The sequence below is a fragment of the Neovison vison genome, chromosome 8 (assembly GCF_020171115.1).
Source record: "Neovison vison isolate M4711 chromosome 8, ASM_NN_V1, whole genome shotgun sequence".
In the NCBI taxonomy this organism is placed as follows: domain Eukaryota; kingdom Metazoa; phylum Chordata; class Mammalia; order Carnivora; family Mustelidae; genus Neogale; species Neogale vison.
Window position 1 is genome coordinate 80,488,553 of NC_058098.1, and position 25,645 is coordinate 80,514,197.

The 25,645-nt window shown below is 35.0% G+C and overlaps 1 protein-coding gene across 3 annotated transcripts in view; it reads left to right on the top strand.

The window, feature by feature from the left end:
* VRK2 (VRK serine/threonine kinase 2) overlaps positions 1–25,645 on the top strand; it is a 115,751-nt gene that overhangs the window by 20,910 nt on the left and 69,196 nt on the right. For all 3 annotated transcript variants that reach the window (XM_044264004.1, XM_044264006.1, XM_044264005.1), the window contains exons 3-4: positions 23,806–23,855; positions 24,565–24,634. In XM_044264004.1, coding sequence (XP_044119939.1) covers positions 23,806–23,855; positions 24,565–24,634 — 120 coding nt within the window. The remainder of the gene's footprint in view (positions 1–23,805; positions 23,856–24,564; positions 24,635–25,645) is intronic.

Below are 25,645 nucleotides of genomic sequence, written 5' to 3' on the forward strand. Positions count from 1 at the left end.
AAATAAAATCTTAAAAAAAATGTTTTGTTGTTGCTACCTACAGGTTCTTGATGCTCTGTGCAATTTTTCTGTGTTCTAGCTTGCTGCTTTTCAAGTTGGATAAATTTCTATTCATCCATTATCAAATTCAATGTTGTTGTTGTTGTTTTTTCACTTGTCGTCTCCATAATCCTATTGGGCCCATTCGTGAATTTCTTTTTTCTTTTAATATTTGGTCATTATGTTTTTCAGTTCCAAAAGTGCCATTTGTCTTTCCTTTGTATCTTCTATGTTTTTACTACACTGGTATATGTCCATTTGTGCCAAATGTGTTTGCCTTTACTTGGTAGAGCATTTTTGTAACAGCTACTTTAAGGTCTTTGTCAGTTCCAATATCTGTGTATAATTTTGGCATTTATTTGTGGTTTATTTGTTAACTAAAGTCCATAATTCACATTAATATTCACTTGTACAGTTTTATGGGTTTCGACAAATGCACAGTTCATGTATCTACCATTACAGTATCATAAAGAGTAGTTTCACTGCCCTGAATATCCCCTGTATTCCATCTATTTATCCCTCTTCCAGCTGCCCCTAAAATCCTGGAAACCACTGGTTTTCTTACTGTTTATAGTTTTCCTCTTTCCAGAACTATGTATATATGGAACCATACATTATGTAGCCATTTCGAACTGGCTTCTTTCACTAAGCAATATGCATCTAAGTTACCTTTGTATCTTTTCATGGCTTAGTAGCACGTTTCTTTTTATTGCTGAATATTTCATTGTGTGGCTATATCACAGATTGCTTATCCATTCACCTGTTAAAGGGCATCTGTGTTGTTTCCTGTTTTGGGCAATTACGAATAAAGCTGATATAAGCATTCATGTGTAGGTTATTGTGTAGATATAGTTTGCAGCTCCTTTGGGTGAATATCTAGAAATGTGATTCCTGGATCATGTAGTAAGACTGTGTTTAGCTTTGTAAGAAACTATTAAACTGTTCTCCAGAGTGACTGTACCATTATGCATTTCCACCAGCAACGAGTGAGAGTTTTTCTTTGGTTTGCTTTGCTTTTTCCTTGTGAATGAGAATTTCTATTGCTCCATATCCTTGTCAGCATTTGATAATGGTTAGTGTTTTGGATTTCAGCCATTTCTAATAAATGTATAATTTTAATCCTACTGTTGTTTTAATTTGCAATTCCCTAATGACATATGATGTTGGTCATCTTTTCATAAACTTGTATGCTATCTGTATATCATCTTTCTGGAGATATATTTTTCAGATCTTTTGCCTATTTTTAAGTGGATTGTTGATTTTCTCATCATTGAATTTTAAGAGTTCTTTGTCTATTTAGGTTATGAGTACTATTTATCAGGTGTATGTTTTGCAAATATTTTGTGTCAGACTGTGGGTGGTTGTTTCATCCTGTTAATGGTGTATTGCAGGGCAGAAATGTTCAGATTTAATGAAACCCAGCTAAACAGTTTTTTCTTTCCTAGATTATCTTTTGGTGTTGTATTTAAAAACATATCACCCTAGTTCACCTAGATGTTCACCCATGTTATATTCTAGAAGTTTTATAATTTTGTGTTTTATATTTAGGTCTGTGAACCATTTTGAGTTAATATTTATGTAAGGCCAGTGTCTACATTCATTTTTTTGCTTGAGGATGTCCAGTTCTAATGCTGTTTGCTAAGACTACCACTCCTCTATTGAGTTGCCTTTGTTCTTTTGTGAAATCAGTTGGCTGTATTTGTGTGGGCCTATTTCTGGACTCTTTATTCTGATCTATTGATGTCTTTGATTTTTCCTCATATCAATATTGTACATATTTTGTTAGATTTATACCTAAGTATTTTGTGGAGATTTTTTTCAGCTGTATCTCAATACAGCTGACAAAATTATAATATATTTAAAGTGTACAATTTTAATGTTTTGATATTCATACAGATTCCCACAATTGAGTTAATGCATATATCACCTCACACATTGCTTTTTTGTTTTTGGTGAGAACACTTATGTTCAGCTTTCTTGACAAATTTCAATTATACATAAGGTGTTATCAACTATATTACATATATTATATATAATATATATTATATGCTGCATATGTTATATACGACCGAGTTATATATATCACTGTATTATACATTAGATCCTTAGAACTTATTCATTTGTAACTGAAAGTTTGTAATATCTTGCCAGTCTATCCCTACTTCCTCCACTTCTCAGCCCCTGGCATCTCTCATTCTACTTTCTGTTTCTGTGAGTTCAACTTTATTATTATTTTTTAAAATTACACATATAAGTGATAATATGTAGTATTTGTCTTGCTCTGTCTGTCTTATTTTACTTAGCATAATGCCCTCCAGTTTCATCCAAGTTGTCATCCACGGCAGGATCTCCATTTTATAAGGTTTAATAATTTTATAAGGCTGAATAATATTTCATTGTATATATATTTTTAATCCATTCATCCATTGACAGACACTTAGATTGTTTCCATGTTTTGGCCATGTGAATAATGCCCCAGTGAACATGAGAGTGCAGATATCTTTTCAGGATAATTATTTCATTTTCTTTGTATATATACCCAGAAATGGAATTGTTGGACCACATGGTAGTTGTGTTTTTAATTTCTCAAGGAACCTCCGTACTGGCTCCATAGTGGCTGAACCAGTTTACATCCCTACCAACAGTGTAAAAGGGTTTCCTTTTCTCTATAGCCTCAGTAGCAAGACTATTTCCTGGCCATTCTAACAGGCATGAGGTGAAATCTCATGATTTCAATTTGCATTTCCCTTATTAATGATAATGAGCATCTTTCCTTGTATCTATTGGCCATTTGGATGACTTCTTTGGAAAAAAGTTTCAGCTCCTTTGCCTATTTTAAAATTGGGTTATTTGGTTGAGTTGTATGAATTCTTGTATATTTTGATATCCCTCTTTGAATATGTGGGTTTAAAATAGGTTTGCAAATGTCTCTGCCATTTCATACCTAGCTTTTCCATTTAGTTGATGATTTCCTCCATTGTGCAGAAGTTTTTAAGTTAGATATAGTCCCACTTGTTTATTTTTGCTTTTATTGACTTGACTTTTGGTGTGAAATCCAAAAAAATCATTACCAAGATGAATATCAAGGAACATACACCTATATTTTCTTCTAGGTATTTTATGATTTCAGGTCTTACACTCAAGTCTTTAAATCCATTTTGAGTTGATTTTTGTATATAGTATAAGATTGAGATTCAGTTTGATTATTTTTCATGTGGCTACCCAGTCTTCCTAACACCATTTATTGAAGAGCCTATTATTTTCCTCATTATATACATTTGGCTCAAAATATAATTTGGTCAAAAATTAATTGACCATGAATGCCTGGGTTTATTTCTAGGCAATCTGGGCTAGGTACCATTGATTTATGTGTCTGTTTTTATGCCAGTACCATGCTGTTTTGATTAATATAGCTTTGTAATGTAGTTTGAAATCAGAAGTGTGATGCCTCCAGCTTTGTTCTTTTTACTCAAAATGCTTTGGCTAGATAGAGTCTTTTGTGGTTCCATATAAATTTTAGGATTTTCTATTTCTGTTAAATATGCCATTGGAATTTTGATAGGGATTGCACAGCAATCTGTAGATTCCTTTGGGTAGTGTGGACAGTTTATTCTTCCCATCCATTAGCACATAATATCTTTCCATTTATTGTGTCTTCTTCAATTTCTTTTATCAGTGTTTTATGGTTTTTAGTGTACAGATTTTTCATGTCCTTGGTTAGATTTATTCCTAAATAATTTATTCTTTTCGATGTTATTGTAAATGAGATTGTTTTCTAAATTTCTCTTTCCAATAGCTCATTGTTAGTGTATAGAAACACAACTGATTTTTGTGTATTGATTTTTTATCCTGCAACTTTACTGTATTTATTAGTTCTAGTAGTTGTTTTGAGGAGTCTTTAAGGGTTTTTCTATATATTATCATGTCATTGACACAGACAATTTTACTTTTTTTCTATTTGGATGCCTTTTATTTATTTTTTCTTGCCAGTTGCTCTGGTTAGGATTTCCAATACTAAAATGAGTAAAACCAGTGAGAGTGGGCATCCTTGTCTTGTTCCTGATCTTAAAGGAAAGCTTTATGCTCTCACAGTTTGGTATGATGTCAGATATCTGCTTCTCATAATTGACCTTTATTATTTTGAGGTATGGTCTTACTGTACCCAGAGTTTTGAGAGGTTTTCATTACAAAAGGGTGTTGAATTTTGTCAGATGCTTTTTTGGTATCTGTTGCTATGATCTTCTGACTTTTATCCTTCATTTTGTCAATGTGTGAATTGCATTGATTGATTTGTCTATGTTGAACCATCCTTACATTTCAAAAATAAATCTTACTTGATCCTGGTGTATGAATCTTTAATGTACTGTTGAATTCATTTTGCTAATATTTTGTTGAGTACTTTTATGTATATGTAAAATATGCAGGGATATTGGCCTATAATTTTTTTTTCTTGAAGTGTCCTTGTCTGTCTTGATCTTTTCTATTGTCTTCCCAATCTCTCATTTATTTCCACTTTGATCTTTGTTATGTCCTTCTTTCTACTAAATTTGAGGTTGGTTCTTTTTCTAGTTCCTTGATGTATAAAGTTAGGTTGTTTATTTTAGATTTTTTTTTTCTTAGGGTACAAGCTGATTGTTATAAACTTTCCTCTTAGAACTGCTTTTGCTACATTCCATAAGTTATTGATATGTTTTCATTTGTTTCAAGTTTTTTTTTTAAACTAGAAAGTATACTTTATTTTTTATTTATTAAATTTTTTTATTTGAGTATAGTTGGCAACAATGTTACATTAGTTTCAGGTGTACAACATAGCGATTCAACTTCTTTATAGGTTATGCTCTGCTTACCACAAGTGTAGCTACCATCTTTCCAGATACAGTGCTATTACGGTACTATTTACTGTATTCTCTATGCTTGTCTTTTATTCCCAGGACTTAGTCATTCCATAACTGGAAGTCTGTTATCTCCCACTTGCCTTCACCCATTTTGCCCATCCTCCCACCCATATTCCTTCTGGCAACCATTACTTTGTTTTCTGCATTTATATTTTTGATCTGCCTTTTGTTTTATTCATTTTTTTTATATTCCACATATGAGTGAAATTACGTGGTATTTTTCAGTCTTTTATTTCACTTTCATATCCTCTAGGTCTATCCATGTCTTGCAAATAACACAATCATCCTTTGTTATTGCTATGTAATATTTGTGTGTATTTGTGTGTGTGTGTAAGTCTATACCATATCATCCTTACCTATTCAGCCATTGATAGACACTTAGATTGCTTCCATATCTTGGCTATTGCAAATAATGCTACAATAAACATAGAGTTGCATATACTTTTTTTGAATTGGTGTTCTCATTTTTTTTGGGTAAATACCCAGCAGTGGAATTATTAGATCATGTGGTATTTCCATTTTTAATTCTTTGAAGAACCTTCATACTGTTTTCCACAGTGGCTATACCAATTTACATTCCCACCAACAGTGTCTAAAATTTTTTTTTTTCTCTCCATCCCTGCCAACATTTGTTATTTCTTGTTTTGATTTTAGCCATTCTAACAGGTATACAGTGATATTGCATTAAGGTTTTGATTTGTATTTCCCTGATGATTAGTGATGTTGAGCATCTTTTCATATGTCTATTGGACATCTGTGTCTTTTGGAAAAATGTCTAAGTCCTCTGCTCATTTTAATCAGATTGTGTGTGTGTGTGTGTGTATTGAGTTGTATGTTATTTTTTTCCTTTTTTAATTCTTTAAGCTATTGGTCATTTAGGAGCATATTGGCCAGTCTCCATATTTTTATAAATTTTCCAGTTTTCCTCTAATAACTGATACCTACTTTTGTACCATTGTGGTCAGAAAGGACACTGAATATGTCAGTACCATTATCACATTTCTTAAATTTTTTAAAAGAAATTTAGTCTTTTTATGTCACTTAGCTTGATTTATCTTGAAGAGCGTTTCATATGTGCTTGAGAAGCCTGCTATTGGAAGGTCTGTTCTGTATATGTCTGTTAGGTCCATCCTGTTTAATATAAGATTGAAGTCCAGTGTTTTTTAATTGACTTTTTGTCTGATGATTTATACATTGTTGGAATTTAGGATATTGAAACCCCCTAATATCCTTGTATTGCTGTTTCCTCTTTCAGATATGTTAATATTTGCTTTCTGTATTTAGGTGTGCCTATGTTGGGTACATAAATATTTATAGTTGTTATATTCTCTTAATTGATCCTTTTATCATTACATTGTCTTGTTATAGTTTTTGGTTTAAAGTCTCTTTTGTTTGCTAGAAGTACAGTGTTTCCTGCTTTCTTTTGGTTTCCATTGACATAGAACATCTGTCTTTTTCATCCTTTCACTTCCATTCTCTGTATGTCTTTAAAGCTGAAGTGAATCTCTTATAGGCACTATATAGTTGGATCTTTTTTTTATATATATACTATTCAACCATTCTGTGTGTTTTGGAAACCATTTACATTTAAGTCCATTTACATTTAAAGTAATTATCGATAGTTATGGACTTAACTACTGCCATAGTTGTTTTCTGGCTCTTTTCTAGTTCTTTTGTTTCTTCTTCTCTTGCTCACCTCTCTTGTGAATTGACTTTTTTCATAGTGCTGTGCTTTGATTGCTTTATTTTTTGTGTATCTACTATAAGTTTTTGTTTATTAGTTACCATGAAATTTATGTAAAACATACTTATAACTCTGTTTTAAGCTGATAATAACTTTGAAAATATTGATAAGATGTTCATTTTACACTCCCTTTCCCCAGATTTTATGTTTTTATTGTCAAAATGTACATGCTTTTGTTGTTTTTATTCATTAACAAATTATTATAGTTTTTTTGTACTTTGTCTTTTAATGTTTATGCTACAGCTATAAGTAATTTACCATTTATTATTATAATCTTAGCATATTCTGAATTTATCTGTATTTTTTATCAACTAATTTTATACTTTCATATATGTTCACTTTGAAAATTAATGTCCTTTTGTTTCAACTTAAGCACTCCCTTTAACATTTCTTGTAAGATGAGTCTAGTTGTTATGAACTCCTTTAGCTTTTGTTTGAGAAGTACTTTATCTCACCATTAATTATGAAGGACAAATTTGCAACTGGAGGATTCTTGGTTGACAGGTTTTGGTTTTTGTTTTTTCCCTAGCACTTTGGATATATCATCTCACTCTTTTCTGTCCTGCAAGACAGGATACTATTAGATTTATGGGAGTTCTCTCGTACATAGAAAATTGTTTTCTCTTGCTGTTTTTAAGATTCTGTCCTTGTCTATAACTTTTGACAGTTTAATAATAATGTATCTCAGTGTGGGTCTCCTTAGATGCATCTTGTTTGGTATTGTGGTACTTGGGTATGGTGTCTGTTTCTTTCCGCAGGTTAGGGAAGTTTATGGCCACTTCTTTGAATACGCTTTCTGCTCCTTTCTCTTTTCTCCTTCAGAGACCCTTATAGTGCATGTAATTGTCAGCTTGATGGTATCCCATAAGTCCCTTAAGCTATCTTCACTCTTTTTCATTTTTTTTTTCCTGTTGCTTCTCCAATGTTATGACTTCAGTTGCCCTGTCTTTGAGTTCATTGATCCTTTCTTCCATTTGATCTAGTCTGTTGTTGAACCAACCTCCCTATTGAATTTTTTCGCACTTGATTTTAGCCAAAAGGCTGAGAAGCGATGTCTATTGAAGTTTTTGTTGTTATTATATTCTACAGCTCTATAATTTGTGTTTTGAAATTTTTTTTTGTTTTTTGTTGAAATCTTACTTTATTCATACATTGCTCTCTCTTGAGATCATTAATCATTTTTATGACCATTATTTTGAACTATCAGGTAAACCACTTATCTCCTTTTCAAAAAGATCTGTTTCTGGAGACTTGTTTTTTTGTTTGGAAAGTTTTCCACTGTTTCTTTGTTTTCTTTGATTCTCTTTGTTGGTTTCCCTATGTTAGACAGAACAGCTATCTCTTCCAAATATGACAGAGTGGTCTTGTGTAGGAAATGAATCTTGTTAGTCATCCCTGCTCAGGTTCCTACTTTATTGTTCGTGCTGATGAACAATGTCCTAGCTGCTGTTTTGTTTGTTTGTTTGTTTGTTTTTAGTAGCCCCCAGTACTTGTGAGTGTGCCAAGACCTGTCAGTGTTCCAGAGAGGAGGATCACAGTGAGGGTCCCTTATGATACATTTTTCTCATTACCCTGATGTGTAGGAGTAGCTCAGTGAGTTTCTGAATTCTATACATTTGCATTCTTGGGTGGAGGGGAGCTCAGCAGCCTCCTATGTCACCCTCTTGGGTACTCCTCCATTTTCTTAAAGTAAAAATTTAATTTCTTAAAAAAATTTTTCTTCTTCCAAGATTTTATTTAGATTCAAGTTAGTTAACATATATTGTAATATTAGTTTCAGGAGTAGAATTTAGTAATTCATCACTTATATAGTAACACCTAGTGCTTATCACAACTGCCCTCCTTAGTGCCCATCCCCATTTAACCCACAGTCCCCAGCAATATTCCGTTTGTTCTCTATAATTAAGAGTCTCTTATGGTTTGCCTCCCTCTCTATTTTTATCTTATTGTTCCTTCCCTTCTCCTGTGTTCATCTATTTTGTTTATTAAATTTCATATCTGATTGAAATCATATGGTATTTGTCTTTCTCTGACTTATTTTGCTTAGCATAAAACACACTAGTTCCATCCATGTTGTTGCAAATGGCAAGATTTCATTCTTTTTAATGAGTAATATTCCATTTGTGTGTGTGTGTGTGTGTGTGTGTGTGAGAGAGAGAGAGAGAGAGAGATATCTTTATCCATTCATCAATCGATAGACATCTAGGGTCTTTCCATAATTTGGCTATTATTATATATTTGGCTGCTATAAACACTTGGGTGCATGTAGCCCCTTTGAATCAGTGTTTTTGTAGCCTTGGGGTAAATACCTAATAGTCCAGTTGCTGGGTAATAGGGTAGTTCTATTTTTAACTTTTTGAGGAACCTCCATGCTGTTTTCCAGAGTGGCTGCACCAGTTTGCATTCCTGCCAACAGTCCAAGAGGGTTCCCCTTTCTCTGCATCCTACCGACACCTGTTGTTTCTTGAGTTGTCAATTTTAGCCATTGTGACAGGTGTGAGTTGGTATTTCATTGTGGTTTTGATTTGTATTTCTCTGATGATGAGTGTCTCATGTGTCTGTTACCATTTGTATGTCTTCTTTGAGGAAATATCTGCTTCATGTCTTCTGCCCATTTCTTAACTGGATTGTTTATTTTTTGGGTGTTGAGTTTGATAAGTTCTTTATATATTTTGGATATGAGCCCTTTATCCAATGTGACATTTGTAATTATCTTCTCCCATTCCTTAGGTTGACCTTTAGTTTTGTTGATTGTCTCCTTCACTGTCAAGAAGCTTTTTATCTTGATGAAATCCCAGTGTTTATTTTTGCTTTCATTTACCTTGCCTCTGGTGATGTGTCTGGTAAGAAATTGCTAAAGTTGAGGTGAAACAGCTTACTCCCTTTGCTCTCCTCCAGGAATTTGATGGTTTCCTGTCTCACATTTAGGTCTTCCATCCATTTCTAATTTACTTTTTATTTAGTTTTGCAAAAAAGTAGTCCAGTTTTCTGAACACCATTTATTGAAGAGACTGTCTTTTTCCCATTAGATAGTGTTTCCTGCTTTGTCAAAGATTAGTTGATCATATAGCTGTGGGTCCATTTCTGGGTTCTTTATTCTATTCCATTCTATGTGTCTATTTTTGTGCCAGTACCATAATACCTTGATGATTATAGTGTTCTAATATAGCTTGAAATCCAGAATTGTGATGCCTTCAGCTTTTGTTTTCTTTTTCAACATTGCTTTGGCTATTTGGGGTCTTTTCTGGCTCCATACAAATTTTAGAATTGTTTGTTTTAGCTCTGTGAAAAATGTGGTGGTTTTTTTTTGTTTGTTTTGTTTTGTTTTTGTTTTTGTTTTGGTACAGATTGTTTTGAATATGTAGATTGATTTGGACAGACTTTTTACAATATTTGCCCTTCTGATCCATGAGCACGGGATGATTTTCCATTTCTTTGTGTCTTCTTCAATTCCTTTCATAATTGTTTGGTAGTTTTCAGAGTACAGACATTTTACCTCTTTTGTTAGGCTTATTCCTAGGTATCTTATTGTTTTGGGTGTAATAGCAAACGGGATCAATTCCTTGGTTTCTCTTTCTGCTGCTTCATTATTGGTGTGTAGAAATGCAACAGATTCCTGCACATTGATTTAGTATCTGAGACTTTGCTGACTTCATGGATCAGTAGCAATTTTTTGGTGGAGTCTTCCAAGTTTTCTACATAGGGTATCATGTCATTTTCAAATAGTAAAAGTTTGACCTCTTCCTTGCTGATTTGGATGTCTTTTATTTCTCTTTGTTTTCTGATTGCTGAGACTAGGACTTTCAGTACAATGTTGAAGAACAGTGTTTGGAGTGGACATCCATGTTCAATTCCTGACATGAGGGGAAGATTGCTCAGATTTCCCCACTGAGGATGATATTAGCTGGGGGTCTTTCATATATGACTTTTATGATACTGAAGTGTGTTCCTTCTGTCCCTACTTCGAGGGTTTTTATCAAGAAAGGATGCTGTATTTTGTCAAATGCTGTTTTTACATCTGTTGAGAGGATCATATGGTTCTTACCCTTTCTTTTATTAATGTGGTATATCTCCTTGATTGATTTGCAGATATTGAACCACCCCTGCAGCCCAGGAATAAATCCCACTTGATTATGGTGAATAATCCTTTTAATGTACTGTTAGATTCAGTTAGCTAATATCTTATGAGACTTTTTACATCCATGTTCATCAAGGTTATTTGTCTATAATTCTTCATAGAGGGATCACTGTTGAGTTTTGGAATCAAGGTAATGCTGTCTCCATAGAATGAATTTGGTATTTTTCCTTCCATTTCTAGAAGAACAGGTATTAATTCTTCTTGAAATGTATGTTAGAATTCCCCTGGGAAAGAGGGGGATTCTTACTGGGAGATTTTTTTTTAAAGATTTTTTATTTATTTATTTGACAGAGAGAGAGATCACAAGTAGGCAGAGAGGCAGGCAGAGAGGGAGGAAGGGAAGCAGGCCCCCTGCAGAGCAGAGAGCCTGATGTGGGACTCGATCCCAGGACCCTGAGATCGTGACCTGAGCCGAAGGCAGTGGCTTAACCCACTGAGCCACCCAGGCACCCGCTTACTGGGAGATTTTTGATTACTGATTTATTTCTTTACTGGTTACAGATCTATTCAAATTTTCTATTTCTTCTTGTTTCAGTTTCATGGTTTATATGTTCCTAGGAATTTATCCATTTTTCCATATTGTACAATTTGTTGGTATGTAACTGTTCATAATATTTCTCATATTTCTGTGTTGTTGTTTGTGATCTCTTTCAATTATGATTTTATTTATTTAGGTCCTTTCTGTTTTCTTTTTGATAAGTCTGCCTAGGGGTTTATCAGTTTTGTTAATTCTTTCAAAGAACCAGCTGCTAGTTTAATTGATTTGTTCTGTTTTTATTTCTATAGCATTTATTTCTGCTACTGTTTTTATTTCTGTAGAATTTATTTATTTATTTACTTCACTTTTGCTGGTTTTAGGCTTTATTTGCTGTTCTTTTTCTAGCTCCTGTAGGTGTAAGGTTAGGTTCTATATTTAAGAGTATATTTTCAGGGATCATTTCTATAGTTTCTTTTCTTGATTCTGGAGAAAGGCCTGTATTGCTATATACATGCCTCTTATGACCACCTTTGCTGCATCCCAGAGGTTTTAGACTATCTTGTTTTCATTTTCATTTGCTTCCATGTATTTTTTTTTTAACTTCCTTAATTTCCTGGTTAACCCATTCATTCTTTAGTAAGATGGTCTTTAACCTACATGTATTTGAGGCCTTTCCAAACTTTTTCTTGTGATTGACTTTGAGTTTCATAGCATTGTGGTCCGAAAATATGCATGATATGATCACAGTCTTTATTTTACTGGTTGAGAGCTGACTTGTGGCCCAGTATGTGATCTCTTCTGGAGAATGTCCCATTTACACTCAAAAAGAATGTGTATTTTGCTGCTTTAGAATGAAATACTCTGAATATATCTGTAACATCCATCTAGTCCAATGTGTCATTCAAATCCCTTGTTTTCTTGTTGATCTTCTGCTTGGATGGTCTGTACACAGCTGTGAGAGGGATGTTAAAGTTCCCTACTATTATTGTATTATTATCAGTGAGTTTCTTTAAGTTTGTTATTAATTGATTTATATATTTGGCTGCTTCCAAGTTGGAGGCATAAGTATTTACAATTGTTAGATCGTCTTGTTGGATAGACTTCTTTATTATGATTTAGTGTACTTCATCTTTTATTACAGTCTTTGGTTTAAAATCTAGTTTGTCTGATGTAAGTGTGGCTATTCCAACTTTCTTTGATGTCCGCGAGCATGACAGATGGTTCTCCACCCCCTTACTTTCAATCTAGAAGTGTCTTTGAGTCTAAAATGAGTCCCAGCGTATCAATGGGTCTTGGGGTTTTTTTTATGCATTCTAATTCCCTTTGTCCTTGATTAGATCATTTAGTCCATTTATATTCAGAGTAATTATTAATAGGTATGAATGTATTGCCATTGTATTACCTGTAAAGTCATTGTTCCTATAGATTGTCTTTGTTGCTTTTGGTCTCTTTCCCACTCAGAGGGTCCCCTTTAATAGTTCTTGCAGAGCTGGTTTAGTGTTCATGAATACCTTTAATTTTATATTGTTTTGGAAACTCTTTTTCTCTCCTTCTATTCCAAATGACAGCCTTGCTGGATAAAATGTTCTTTTTTTTTTTTTTTAAGTTTTTTTAAAAAATTATTTATTTATTTAACAACAGAGATCACAAGTAGGCAGAGAGAGAGAGGAGAAGCAGGCTCCCCACTGAGCAGAGAGCCTGATATGGGGCTCGATCCCAAAACCCTGGGATCATGACCTGAGCGGAAGGCAGAGGCTTTAACACACTGGGCCACCCAGGTGCCCCTGGATAAAGTATTCTTGGCTGCATATTTTTCCCATTTAGCATGTTGAATATATCCGGCCACTCTCTTATGTCTTGCCAACTTTCGGTGGACAGATCTGCTACTAACCTTATTTGTCTGCCATTGTAGGTTAAGGACCTTTTTTCTCTAGTCATTTTCAGAATTCTCTATCTTTGCATTTTGTAAGTGTCACTATGATAATGTTTTGGTGTTGACCTGTTCTTGTTGATTTTGAGAATTCTCTGTGCCTCTTAGACTTGAATGCCTGTTTCCTTCCCAGGTTAGGGAAGTTCTCAACTACAATTCATTCAAATAGACTCCCCACCCCCCACCCCCCACCCCCCAGCCAACTCCCTGCCTCTCCTTCTTGCTCTTCTTCTTCTGGGACTCCTGTGATACAGATACTGTGTTTAATGGATTTGCTCATTTCCCTAAGCCTGTAGTCACGACCTAATAGTTTTCTTTCCCTCTTCTTTTCAACCTCATCATTTTTTATAATCTTATCTTCTGTATCACTTATTCATTCCTCTGCTTCTTGCATCCTCATGATTACGTCTGTTCTCTTTTACATCTCAGTTATAGCTTTTTTTATTTCAGCCTGACTAGTTCTTATGTCTTTTATCTCTACAGCTGTTTTGAGCAAAGCCCTGTTTATGATTTCTTGTTAGTCCTTTTGTGGAGAATTCCTCCATCTTGTCATGTCTAGGTTTCTGTCTTTTATGTGTTATGAAAGCTTGTTGTGTTTCCTGCTCCTCTGAGTAATGGAGCTCATTACTCATTACATAAATTACTAATGAGCTCCATTACTCATTACATAGATTACTCCTCAGAGTAATTTTTGCTTTATTAAAAAGGGGTTATATGCTGTCCAGGTCTTGGCACTTTAGGAAGTGTTTCTGGTGTATGCTGTGTGTACTCTGCTGTTATGTTTTGGCTGTTATTTCCCACAGGTTAGTCATTTGCTGAGTTCCTCCTTGCAGTGGGGATGTTTGGGCCTTTAAATAGGTGTGCTTCAATTTGTTTGTTATGATAAACCTGATTTTGGGGGGAAAAAAAAAGTGCCTGTGCCTGGGTTACTGCGTTGGTTAAACGACTTGATTTCACCTCAGGTTGTGATCTCAGGATTGTGATATTGATCCCCATGAGGGGGTTCCACACTGGGCATGGAGCCTGCTTGAGATTCTCTCTCACCTTCTCCCTCTGCTGTTCCTCTACCCCTCTTAAAAAAAAAAAAGGAAGAAAGAAAAAAAAAAAGTCCTGATCCCAAAAAAAGAGAAAAAGAAAAGAATAAAGAAAATAAGCTGACAAAGACTTATAAGTCTGCTTCCAAAGAAAAAGCAAAAAGCAAAAAGAAATCCAATGCATTAAAAAGGAAGAAACAAAGATAAAACTGTAAGCTTGAGTCCAAAAAAAAAAAGAAGGGGGAAAAGAAGAAAAGAAAGAAAGAAAAGAAAAAAAGGAAAGCCTGGTCTTACTTTCTGTAGAACTGAAGCCGATGCTTTGGAACACTGTGATCAGTATACTTGGTACATGCAGGGGGCTTGTGTTGGTCCTCTGGGGGAGAGGCCTACTTTGCTGCCTCACAGTTAGACCTGCTCTAGTAAAAATGCCCCTGCAGAGCTCAGGGAGGCAGAGTTTGGTGTAAGTGGCTCCACCCTTCACTGGGGGTGCCATGTTGCTCACTGAAGTTGGACTTTGCTTGTTGGTGAGGGGTGGGTGGAAGATGGCGTAACCCTGCTTTTAGTCCTGGGGAGGGGAACTCACAGCCCCTGCTGCTCAGGAAGCCCTCACAGAAAAGCAAACAATCTCCCCTCCTGTTCCCCAGACCTCCTTCAGATGCCTACCTTCAATCTGGATGGACACATGCCTGGGCCTTCAGCATGCCCCATACCACAATTCTCCTGTGTTTTATCTCTGGTGCACAGCTGGGATTCAAAACTCCAAATCTTAAAGAACCCAGCAAGGTGTGGACCTGCTCCCCTCCCCTAAAAGAAGAACCTCTCAGTGCTGTGCCTGGAGCCACTGTCATAGAAAAGCAGTCCCATGGGCATCCCGGTGCCTGGAGTCTATGGTGAAGTTCTGGAGAAAGCTGCAACCAGGTTATCGGCTCTCTGTATCCTCTTCTTGTCCTCTGCTGAAGAATGGCCACTCAGTGGTGCCCACTGGGTCCCTTGTCCTTGGAGAAACAATATACCCTCTTCGAACTGTACCCAAGGAGAGGGAATGTTTTCTCCCAGTGCCACCCAGGACATCCCCACACTGCACTCCCAGGCCACTTCTCCCTCTCCCCAGAGTACTACTGTCTGCCTGGCTTGACTCTGGCAAATGGCATAGACTTCTAAAACCTCAGAATTTGAGCTCCAATGTTAGCAAAAAACTTGCCATAATCAGTTCCTCCTAATTACCCAGTCAGGGGTCCTGGGGGAGTTCTTCCTTGGACAAACCTGTTGTGCTGTTGTGTCTCCCCTTTTTTCTCTGTCCCCTTTCCACAAAAAGGGCTCCCAGCCCCTACCTGGCAATGTGGCTTTTCTCTCCCCTAATTCATATCTCTGAACCTTGCAGCTTCCACATTCTCTCCTTCTAATTGTGCAGACTGTTCGGTTCATCCTCAAATTTATTTCCTAGTTGCTCAAAATGTTTTGATGCCAATCTAGCTCTGTTTGAAGGACAAGGCAAGATCAGGGTCCCCCCGCCAAACTACTCCACCATCTTAATTCCACCTTAAAATTTAGTTTCTAAGTACTGCTTTCATTCATTAAATTATTCATCAAATATTTAATGAATGCTTACTAGACCCTATTTGAGGTGCTTGGGACACATCTAAACTAAACCAAGTTTTTCTTTTTGCAGTTTTCATGATCAGAGAAAAACAACTAATAAATATGTAACTATATGCTAAATAGTTTCAATATGATATTTTTAGTATTCAGTCCTGTGTATTTTCTAAATTCCTTTGTGATTTCTTCTTTGGCCTAGGGTCTAGGCAATTATGGTCACAGAATGTAGCTTAATAATCCTTATTCTTTGATAACTTGAGGAAGCCTGCTTTCTGAGTAAAATTGTGGGCAGTTAAAAAATTGTTTTATGCATAAAACAGTTGAAAAGAATGTATATTCTTTAGTTGTTATTTTATGTGGCCTTTAGATAAAAACTGTTAATTGTATTATTTTAAGTTATTTTTGTCTGCTTGACTATACATTATGGATTTGTTTTAAAATATTCCATGATTTTTGTGCTTTTTCATTTTTTCCCTGTACTTGTAGTGGCTTTTGATTGCTATATTATGAAGGTACATTATCAAATGCTTTCAAGTTTATAAATTTAGTTTTTATATTGAATCTTTTTTTTCCATTGAATTATTTTTTTTAATGATTAGGTTGGACTACCTTTATATCTAGTAATTCTTCTTTGCTGAGATTTCTATAATTTTGTGAAAATAAATATTCTAGCCTTTTTTTCACCTGTTTTGGCTAGTTTACCTTTTTATTTTCTCTGCGTCACTCGGTTTTAGTTGTGTTTCATAATTAGTATACATTTATTTATTTTTCTCATGATCTTATTGTTTCTCATCTGGTGAATTTAGTCTACTCAAATTACTGGTTTTTCACACCTAAGGTGTCCATGATTTTAAGATACATCATTTTTTTATATGTCGAGTCTCCATTAGATGCTTAAAATTTCATAATTTTCTTCTTCTTGAATCATTCTTTTTGTGTTTATGTAAGATCTGCTTTATATCTAATACCCATTAGTGCCCCTTAAACTATGACACATACTTTTAAAATAGCCTTACATATGCAACTCATAGAGCACTCAGTGTTGCAGTCCTATCTTAAGGAACATTTTTTTTTTCCACTACTATCAAGTTTATGTCCCATTTTTCTGTTTTGGGCTGGTTAACTAATTTTTCTTCATGCGCAAATCGCTATAAATGACCATTAAATGTAACATTAATACTACCAGCAATGTGCACGACTCAATTGGAGTAAAGACCAATAGACATCTAGGTCTACATGTGTGACTTGTGTGGGCAGCAAAACTGCTATGTGGTCAGCAGCAATCATATGATGTCCTCAGTTAGTAGGTGCATTCAAATGTCAGAGGTAATGATATATGAAATACTGGTGTAAAATTGTTATAAAATTGATAATTTATTTCATTTTATATTTACCTTTTTTTTTAGAGAACCTATTCTTTCCTGATCTTCTATTAGATTTTTAGGTTTTCTTTATTCTTTTTTCTTTACTGATTTTGAAGTTCTGGATTTTATGTCTATTATTTTAATGGTTACCTGTAAACTCAATGCACTCTCTTGATTTAATAAACTAAGAAGCTAATCAGTGTCTTCACTTTTCTCCTGGATAAATACATGGCATTACAACACTATACCTTTAGACACCATTTTCCTATTTTGCACATTATTTTTGTCCATTGTTTTTAGTGTACCTTATTCTAGGTTGATGGTTATTTTCTCTCAGCATATGAATATGATGTTATTCAATGTCTTCTTACTGCCTTGTTTCTATTGAGAAGTCTGTTGTCACTTCATATGTCTTTTGTATGTAAACTAATCTCTTCTACTGAGTTGTTTGTTAGAACTTTGTCTTTAGTGTTCTGCAGTTTGACTATGGTGGGCTGGAGTACAGATTTATTATTTATCTTGCTGGGGACTTATGATTCTTAAATCAGAGGATTCATGACTTTTATCAGTATTTGAAAGTTATCAGATAATATTTATTCAAAAGTGCCTGTCCTCTTCTCTCTGTCCTCTAGTTCTGGAGGTTTTTTTTAGAAAATTGTGTTTCTGTCACGTATTACATTGATGTTTTATAATTTCTTCTTCGTATTTTATGTCTCTATATTTCTGTGTGGTGAATTCAAGATTATTTCCTCAGATCTAATTTGTTTCATTGTTCTCTTAGGTTTTAAATATACACTATTATATATGTATTGCATATATTAATATTTAGAAAAGTGCATACAACATACACATATAGTTTATTAAGAAAATATATCTAATAACAAGATACAATCCCCATCTGGGTCAAACATATAATATATCAACATAATCAGCACTCTAGAAGCTCTGACGTCTCTTTTCCACCTAAGGTAGGAACACTGTCTAGACTCTTTACGATTTTTGTTTTACTGTTTTTCATTATAGTTGTGTGTGTGTGTGTGTGTGTGTATCCATAAGCAAATATAATTTGTTCGTCGTTTTTAATTTAAATAAATTGAATCTAAATATACATTCTGTTTTGTGTTTTTTCACTCAACATTGTATCTAAGAAATATCTGTATTACTATTGCATCTGTATTTCATTCATTTTTTCCTACAATGTATTTCATACTATGACTGTAATACAGTTTTTTACACATTCTACTGAAGATAAACGTGTATGTAATTGCCAGCATTGGACTATTCCAAAGTCATACTTACTTCCATATTTCTTCTTGGAGTTCTTTTTTTTTCTTTTTAAAATATTATATTTATTTATTTATTGGTCAGAGAGAGAGAGAGAGAGAGAGCACAGTTGGGGGAATAGTAGGCAGAGAGAGAAGCAGGCTTCCTATTGAGCAACGAGCCTGATGTGGGACTCAATCCCAGGACCCTGGGATCATGACCTCAGCCAAAGACAGACACTTAACCAGCTAAGCCACCTAGGTGTCTTGAAGTTCTGATGTATTTCGTGTTTTTGGTCACTGTCTCTTAGATCTCAGATGTTTTTCGAATTACAACCAGTTCATTTTTTCATAGAATGTTTTGCATTGTTTCTTATACTACTGCTACTTTGTGTCTGTTACCATTTCAAGCAGATATTTGAGCTATATGGGAGGTCTGAATTTCTTGGGATTTATGCATTTTGTTTGCTTTCTTTCCTGTTTTGTGGTGTTGGACCATTGACTCATCTTTATCCATGCTGTATCTCTGGCAATCATGTGGGTCCAGTGAGTCTCTTGAAGATTTGTTTCTTTTGCTTCTGCAAGGCTTCTGGGATCATTTGGTTCCAAATCCTTGTACCGTACTGTTTTGTAAATTTGAGCCTCAGATTCCTGAAGGCAGCTTCGGAGTAACAAATTATCAGGAAAGACTACTTCCTCATACTCAGGGTCTAAGCTTCAGAAGGTAGGGTTTTTCATAATTGTTTTTCTTTCTGTGTTTGACAGTGGTGAAGTCTTGTCTATCTGTCTTTTTTTCCCTTCTCCTTTCCTTCCTTCCTTTCCCTTTTTCCTTTTCTCCTTCTCCCCACATCTCCCCATTTCTTTCTATCTCTTCTTTAAATGTTTCATACTACTGAAGATGTAGGCCTTGGAAAATCTAACTTTATGTGACGAACATAACTTCAGATCTCTGCCTATTGAAGCCCCAAGGACTTGTTTTTTCCCCAAGAGGGCTTTAACACTAATATCCTTGGCTACCCTGAGTGGGCAGCCTCTTTGGGACCTGGAGCATGGCCTAGAACATTAGTGCTCAGGTACATTTATTTCCCTCTGGTTTTTATTTATTTTTTAAAGATTTTTAAAATTATTTATTTATGTGAGAGAGTGAGCACAAACAGGGGAGAGTGGAGAGGGAGAAGCAGGCTCCCCACTGAGCAGAGAACTGATGTGGGACTCAATCCCAGGATTCTAAGATCATGTCTCGAGCCGAAGGCAGATGCTTAACCAACTGAGCCACAGGCAACCCTCCCTCTGGTTTTTAGATTTCTCTTTGTTTTGGGCTTCCTGTTTATTTATTTAACTAGATCAACTCTTCATTTATAAGAAAGTTTGACTTATTATTTTTGGCATCTTCTTTATTTTATAGAAGAAGGTTTTCATTTATCTAGCTACTTTATTGACATTCTTTATCAGATGCCATCTGTGTTGTCTTTGGTTGCCAGTGTCAGAAACTCAAATGTATTTAAGCAAACGAGGGATTTATTAACTCTTATAAAAGAATTATAGGGCTTTTTTAAGATTTTATTTATTTATTTGACAGAGAGAAATCACAAGTAGATGGAGAGGCAGGCAGAGAGAGAGGGAAGCAGGCTCCCTGCTGAGCAGAGAGCCGGATGCGGGACTCGATCCCAGGACCCTGAGATCATGACCTGAGCCGAAGGCAGCGGCTTAACCCACTGAGCCACCCAGGCGCCCCAATTATAGGGCTTTTTTGACTTCAGGTATTGATAGTCTAGAGCTTAAGCACAGTCAACAGGGCCCTTTCTTCCTGCCTTAACCTTACATTTTTCAGTGTTGGATTTGATTCTCAGACTTCATTTTCCATTTAGCTGAGGAAAATGATTTCTAGGATTTGGTATCCTTATAGCTTATGCCCTCTTGAGTTACATAGGATATATATAGGAAATAACTTTTTGCCTAGTTGGGGCGTGCTGCTCTTTCTGAACTGGTTACTGTGGCCAGTGGGCTTGTATATTCCAATTAGCTAGGTTTGGTCATCTACCCAAATCTGAGATGTAAGGGCAGATATACTGTGTTAAGCAGCCCTACAAGATTGACATGGGTAGAGGGAGGTTTGGTTCCTCAAAGGAAAAACCAGACAGAGTTCCCAATGAATAGAAAAAAGTGCTAGGAGGACAGATTATCTTATATGTGCAGTATGTGTTTTTTAGGCAGCTCATCGGACCTCAGGTTAGGAATGTAAATGAAGATGTGAGACTGCTATAATTTCAAAACTATCCCTATCTGTGATTGATCATTCTTTTCAACCCTGAATGGATTAATTAGCAGTAACCTACCAAGCAAGATCCCTTTCCCTCCTTTATCAAGTCCTAACAATTTCACTTTCTGAAATCTCTGCGTCTCTGGAATCTGCTCATTTTTTTCTAACATTGATAGTGTGGTCCAAGCTATACTCCTCTTTCTTCTGATCTATTGAAATTAAGTCCTTACTGATAGGTCAGTATCTACTCCGGTTCCCCTTCAGTGTGTTCTCCACACTGTGGTAATGGGATCTGTTTAGAATGCAAATCTAATAATGTGTTTCCTGTCCTCCAATGACACCTCAAGTCTTTAAAACCTTTCATTTGGCAGAAATTATTAACTAGATTTACATCTGGCCCATCATCACTTCTCCAACTATTCTTGCTCAATGATCCCCTTTTATATAAATTAAATTATATATTCTCTACCTCTCCCTTTTACATTTATTATAATTACAGTTTTGCACTTGTGTGTGAGTATTTGATGAATGTCTGATTTCTCCATTAGACTATAAAAGCAGATACCATGTCTGTTTTCCATTATCTTTTAATTTCACTAGCTAGAACATGGCTTGGCTACAGTAGAAAATAAATATTTATTTCATTAATTAACTGATTGATTACCATAAAGAGATCTCCACTGTAACTGAGACAATTTATTTGTTCAACATCCATCTCCAAGAGCTTTCTAGTCAACTGATTTTGGATTTAGGCCCTCCAATATAATGTGACTTAGAAGTTTATGGAGAGTATTATGTAGTTATCAGAACAAGTGGGGGGGGGGCACCTGGGTGGCTCAGTGGGTTAAAGCCTCTGCCTTCAGCTCAGGTTGATCCTAGAGTCCTGGGATGGAGCCCCGCATCGGGCTTCCCCCTCTCTCTGCTTGCCTCTCTGCAAACTTGTGATCTCTGTCTGTCAAATAAATAAATAAAATCTTTAAAAAAAAAAAAAAAGAACAAGTGTGGGATGTTTTGAGTATCTGTCAACACATAGGTTCATGCAAAATAATGCGAAAGGCTAGAAAGGAGTAGGGCTATAAGGATTGAAATCAGCAAGGAGTAGCCCATTGCACTGGTTAGATATCTCTTTTCCCATTAGCACCCAAATAAGTTACTTATCTAGTTGAAAACCCCAATTTTTCTTTTGTGCTTTTCTGCTTGTATCTGTTGAGCTTGATGATTTCTTTCCTGCTGGGGCCACTTGCTTTTAGGCAAGAAGCAGGAAGTTTCCACCAACTTATACCTCAGGAAGCCAAGAGCCTTGCCCAGCGTCAGTACTGCAGTAAGTGGACCGGGATTGGGGCAGGGCCGTTTCTCCCCAGGCTTGGGTACCATCCCGGTAAAAATAGTTTGCCATAGGTAAGAAGAAAGGCTTTTCTTACCCCTTCTTCTTTAACAGCACTGGAACCCTTCTTCTATGTACACTCTCTTTAGTTTTTTCTTGCTTAAGATATAGATCATCCATTCCTCCTGCAGTTCCCTTGGGACTACTGCATGGGTGACAGTGGAATGACTTTACGTGCATCAAGGTGAAAAGGTAAAAATTACTTGATATAAATAAGTTTGGTTTCTTTGGCAAGAGCTCTGGGTTCATAGTTTACATCTAATATCAGCTGAGACTTGGGTAATAATTTCTTCAAATGGTTGATAGCAGGCAGACATAAAAATGTTTGGAGAACAGTTAAAGTTGTGCATGAGTTGGCACAACCATAAAGTGGGATTGGTATATTTTGGTAAATTTGTGATTTTTAAATATCTATCATGTGAAAAAGAGAAAAGCTGATGGAGTTAGGAGAAAGGAGGAAATGTTAGGGATAATCATAACCAGATAACTATAACCATAACCATAACCAGAGGACAGGTCTGGTAAGCTTACTGAAAATAAACTTGAAGAATTGATCTTATTCTCCATCTGTTAGGTGCTGATATTTAATCATATTGAGGACTAGTTCCACATTCCTTTCACTCTCCTTTAAACATCCTACTAACCCTTGTCACAGTGCCTTGCAAATTCTGGCCTCATGATAAATAACTGTTGGTTAGTTGAAGGAATGAATGGAAGAAGAATGAAGGGGTGAATGACAAGATTCTCAACTTTCACAGTACAAATAAATATATGCATCAACTTACCAAGATTTGAAAACTGTGACTTCTTAATAATTTAGATAATATAGATGAAAGGATTGATTTGATCTAAAAATTTGAACAGTGGAATTATCAGAAGTTTGATTACTATATCTAAAATACAAGGGGCACCTGGCTGGCACAGTTTGGTAAATCATGTGACTCTTGATCTCTGGGTTGTGAGTTCGAGCCCCATGTTAGCCATGAAGCCTATTTAAAGAAAAAGTAAAGAAGAAATTTTTAGAAATGCAAATAGCATATAATAAAATGAAGTTAGATAACTTGAAATGATGCTTTTTAGGAGATAATGTATTCCTTAATGTAGGAATGATTGATTGCCATGTTCAGAAAATGATTTTTTAAAGATTTATTCTCATTCTCACTTGATTTTTTTTTTTTTTTTAGAATTTTGCCACATAGAAATTGTTTTGAACTTTCCGGTTAAGATGAATCAGTTTTCATTTCTGAATGATAGATTTTAGTTTAATAAAATGGAACTTAATAAAATTGAAATTGATTAATAAAATTTTATTATTTATCATATATGGGGGTTAATGCTACATATCTAGAAAATATTTCTCCCTATATTTGGATTTGCAGGTTTAATATATGTCAGTTTTCATGTTTAAATATTTGAATATGATGTATGGCAAAGTGTGGGCTATGGTATCAGACTGAGTTTCAGTCCCCAGTTTGCACTTCTTAGTGAACAAATTACTCAATTTCTCGAACTTTAGTAGTATCTTGTGTAACATGAAGATGATACCTACCAGAAGAGGTTCTTGGAAGGATGTAGTAAATGAAGATATGTAAAGTGTTTAGCACAGTGTCTGGGATATAGTAGATATTCAGTAACTGGGAACAACTACTTCTCTACTCCACTCTGTGTCTTTTTTCTGCAGCTTTCCCCACAAATAAACCAGATAAAGATGCAAGACATGTAATAAAAGTGGTAAGTATCACTCTTAAATTTATATTATATATATATATTTCACTTTTTTGTTTTCTGCTTTATTCCTGGTATCTTTGATTTAGCTTTTATGATCTTATCAACAAATGTAGTGTTATGGTATATTTTCACATTATTAAAACGTAAAGGCTGGAGAACTTTGTTTTTCTGTGTTGGCATTTATCATTTTTGTATCCTATCTAGCTATCTCTCCTTTTCTTTCTCCCTTTCTTTCCTCTTTATTCTAAATGGTAAGGTCCTTAAAGGCAAGGATGAGGTTTTACTTTTGTTTGTATCCCCTATGCCTAGTACAATGGATGGAATATAGTAGATACTTAGTAAAGGTGTCTTGTGTGAATGAACCCCAGGCTAGTTTGTAGTGTATCTACATGTTGGTAGACACTGACTATCTGTGTATATGTGTGTATACAATTTTCATTGCTTTTAGTAAGTTTTTTCCATAAAAAGATTACTTTCTTGGCTAAGATTGTGTAGATAGCATTACAGTATATTAAATTTAAACATGAGATTCTCCAAGTTTATTTAGTGCTTTTCTGAGATTTTTTAGTGGAAATTTGATGCCTGTGTTTCTAATAAATAATTCAAGCACTATTTATATACTATAAATATATACTGATATTTTCATAGTTGAAATACCAAATCTATCCTTAAGATTGTTTTTGCCTAATAAAATTATTCTTTTCTTTTATAGGAATATCAAGAAAATGGCCCATTATTTTCAGAACTTAAATTTTACCAAAGAGCTGCAAAAAGAGACCATAGTAAGTAAATTTAGCAAAGCAAGCTACTTCCATATGCATATATATATACATATATATATGCACTAAAGTGAATGTTAATATTTTTTCTTTTTTTCTGGGCTTCTGGAAAATTATTTTCAATTAGAAATTTTATTATAATTTATATAATTAACTGTTACATAAAAGTAGGATAGATGCTTTGTAAATGTTGGTATTATATACACAGTGAGTTATATATTTGATATCAATATTATTTTTTTTTAAGATTTTATTTATTTATTTGACTGACAGACATCACAAGTGGGCAGAGAGGCAGGCAAAGAGAGAGAGGAAGGGAAGCAGGCTCCCCATTGAGCAGAGAGCCTGATGCGGGGCTTGATCCTAGGACCCTGGGATCATGACCTGAGCCGAAGGCAGAGGCTTTAACCCACTGAGCCACCCAGGGGCCCCAGAAATCAGTATTATTTCCACTACTTTATGTGCAATGTCAAGTTGTTGGTCTAAGCTACCAAGAGTTCTCTAAGTATAAAGATAGTAGAATGAAATAATTTGTAGGAAACCATTTGGAGTCAAAGATTGTAAAGAAAAGATATTAAAATGGGTGGTAGATATATAAACAAAAGGGATGTCCATAGAATGGATTAGTGTAAGATATATGGAAATGTTTAAACATTAAAATGATTTAGACCGTGAGTTAAAAGTGTTAGAAACTTGATTGTTGGGAAAGTAACTGGAGCTGGAAATCATATGTAAAAACCACCAGTTAGAGGAACTGAATGTAAAATGAATGTGAGCAAGCTGAAGAACAGCAGTAGCATTTTATAAATAGAGCTCTCAGGAAGTTAATATAAATAAAAATGACAATAGTCAAGGTCTTCTGCATTGTTTTGGAAAAAGAATGATAAGACTAGCCTCAGTAATTAACTTTGTTTTCCTTAATAAAACCTTCTAAATGTTATGACAGTAGTCTTTACTAACTGTTTAAACTATGTCAGGGTGACAAATAGAATCCATTAAACTTGATTGTTTATT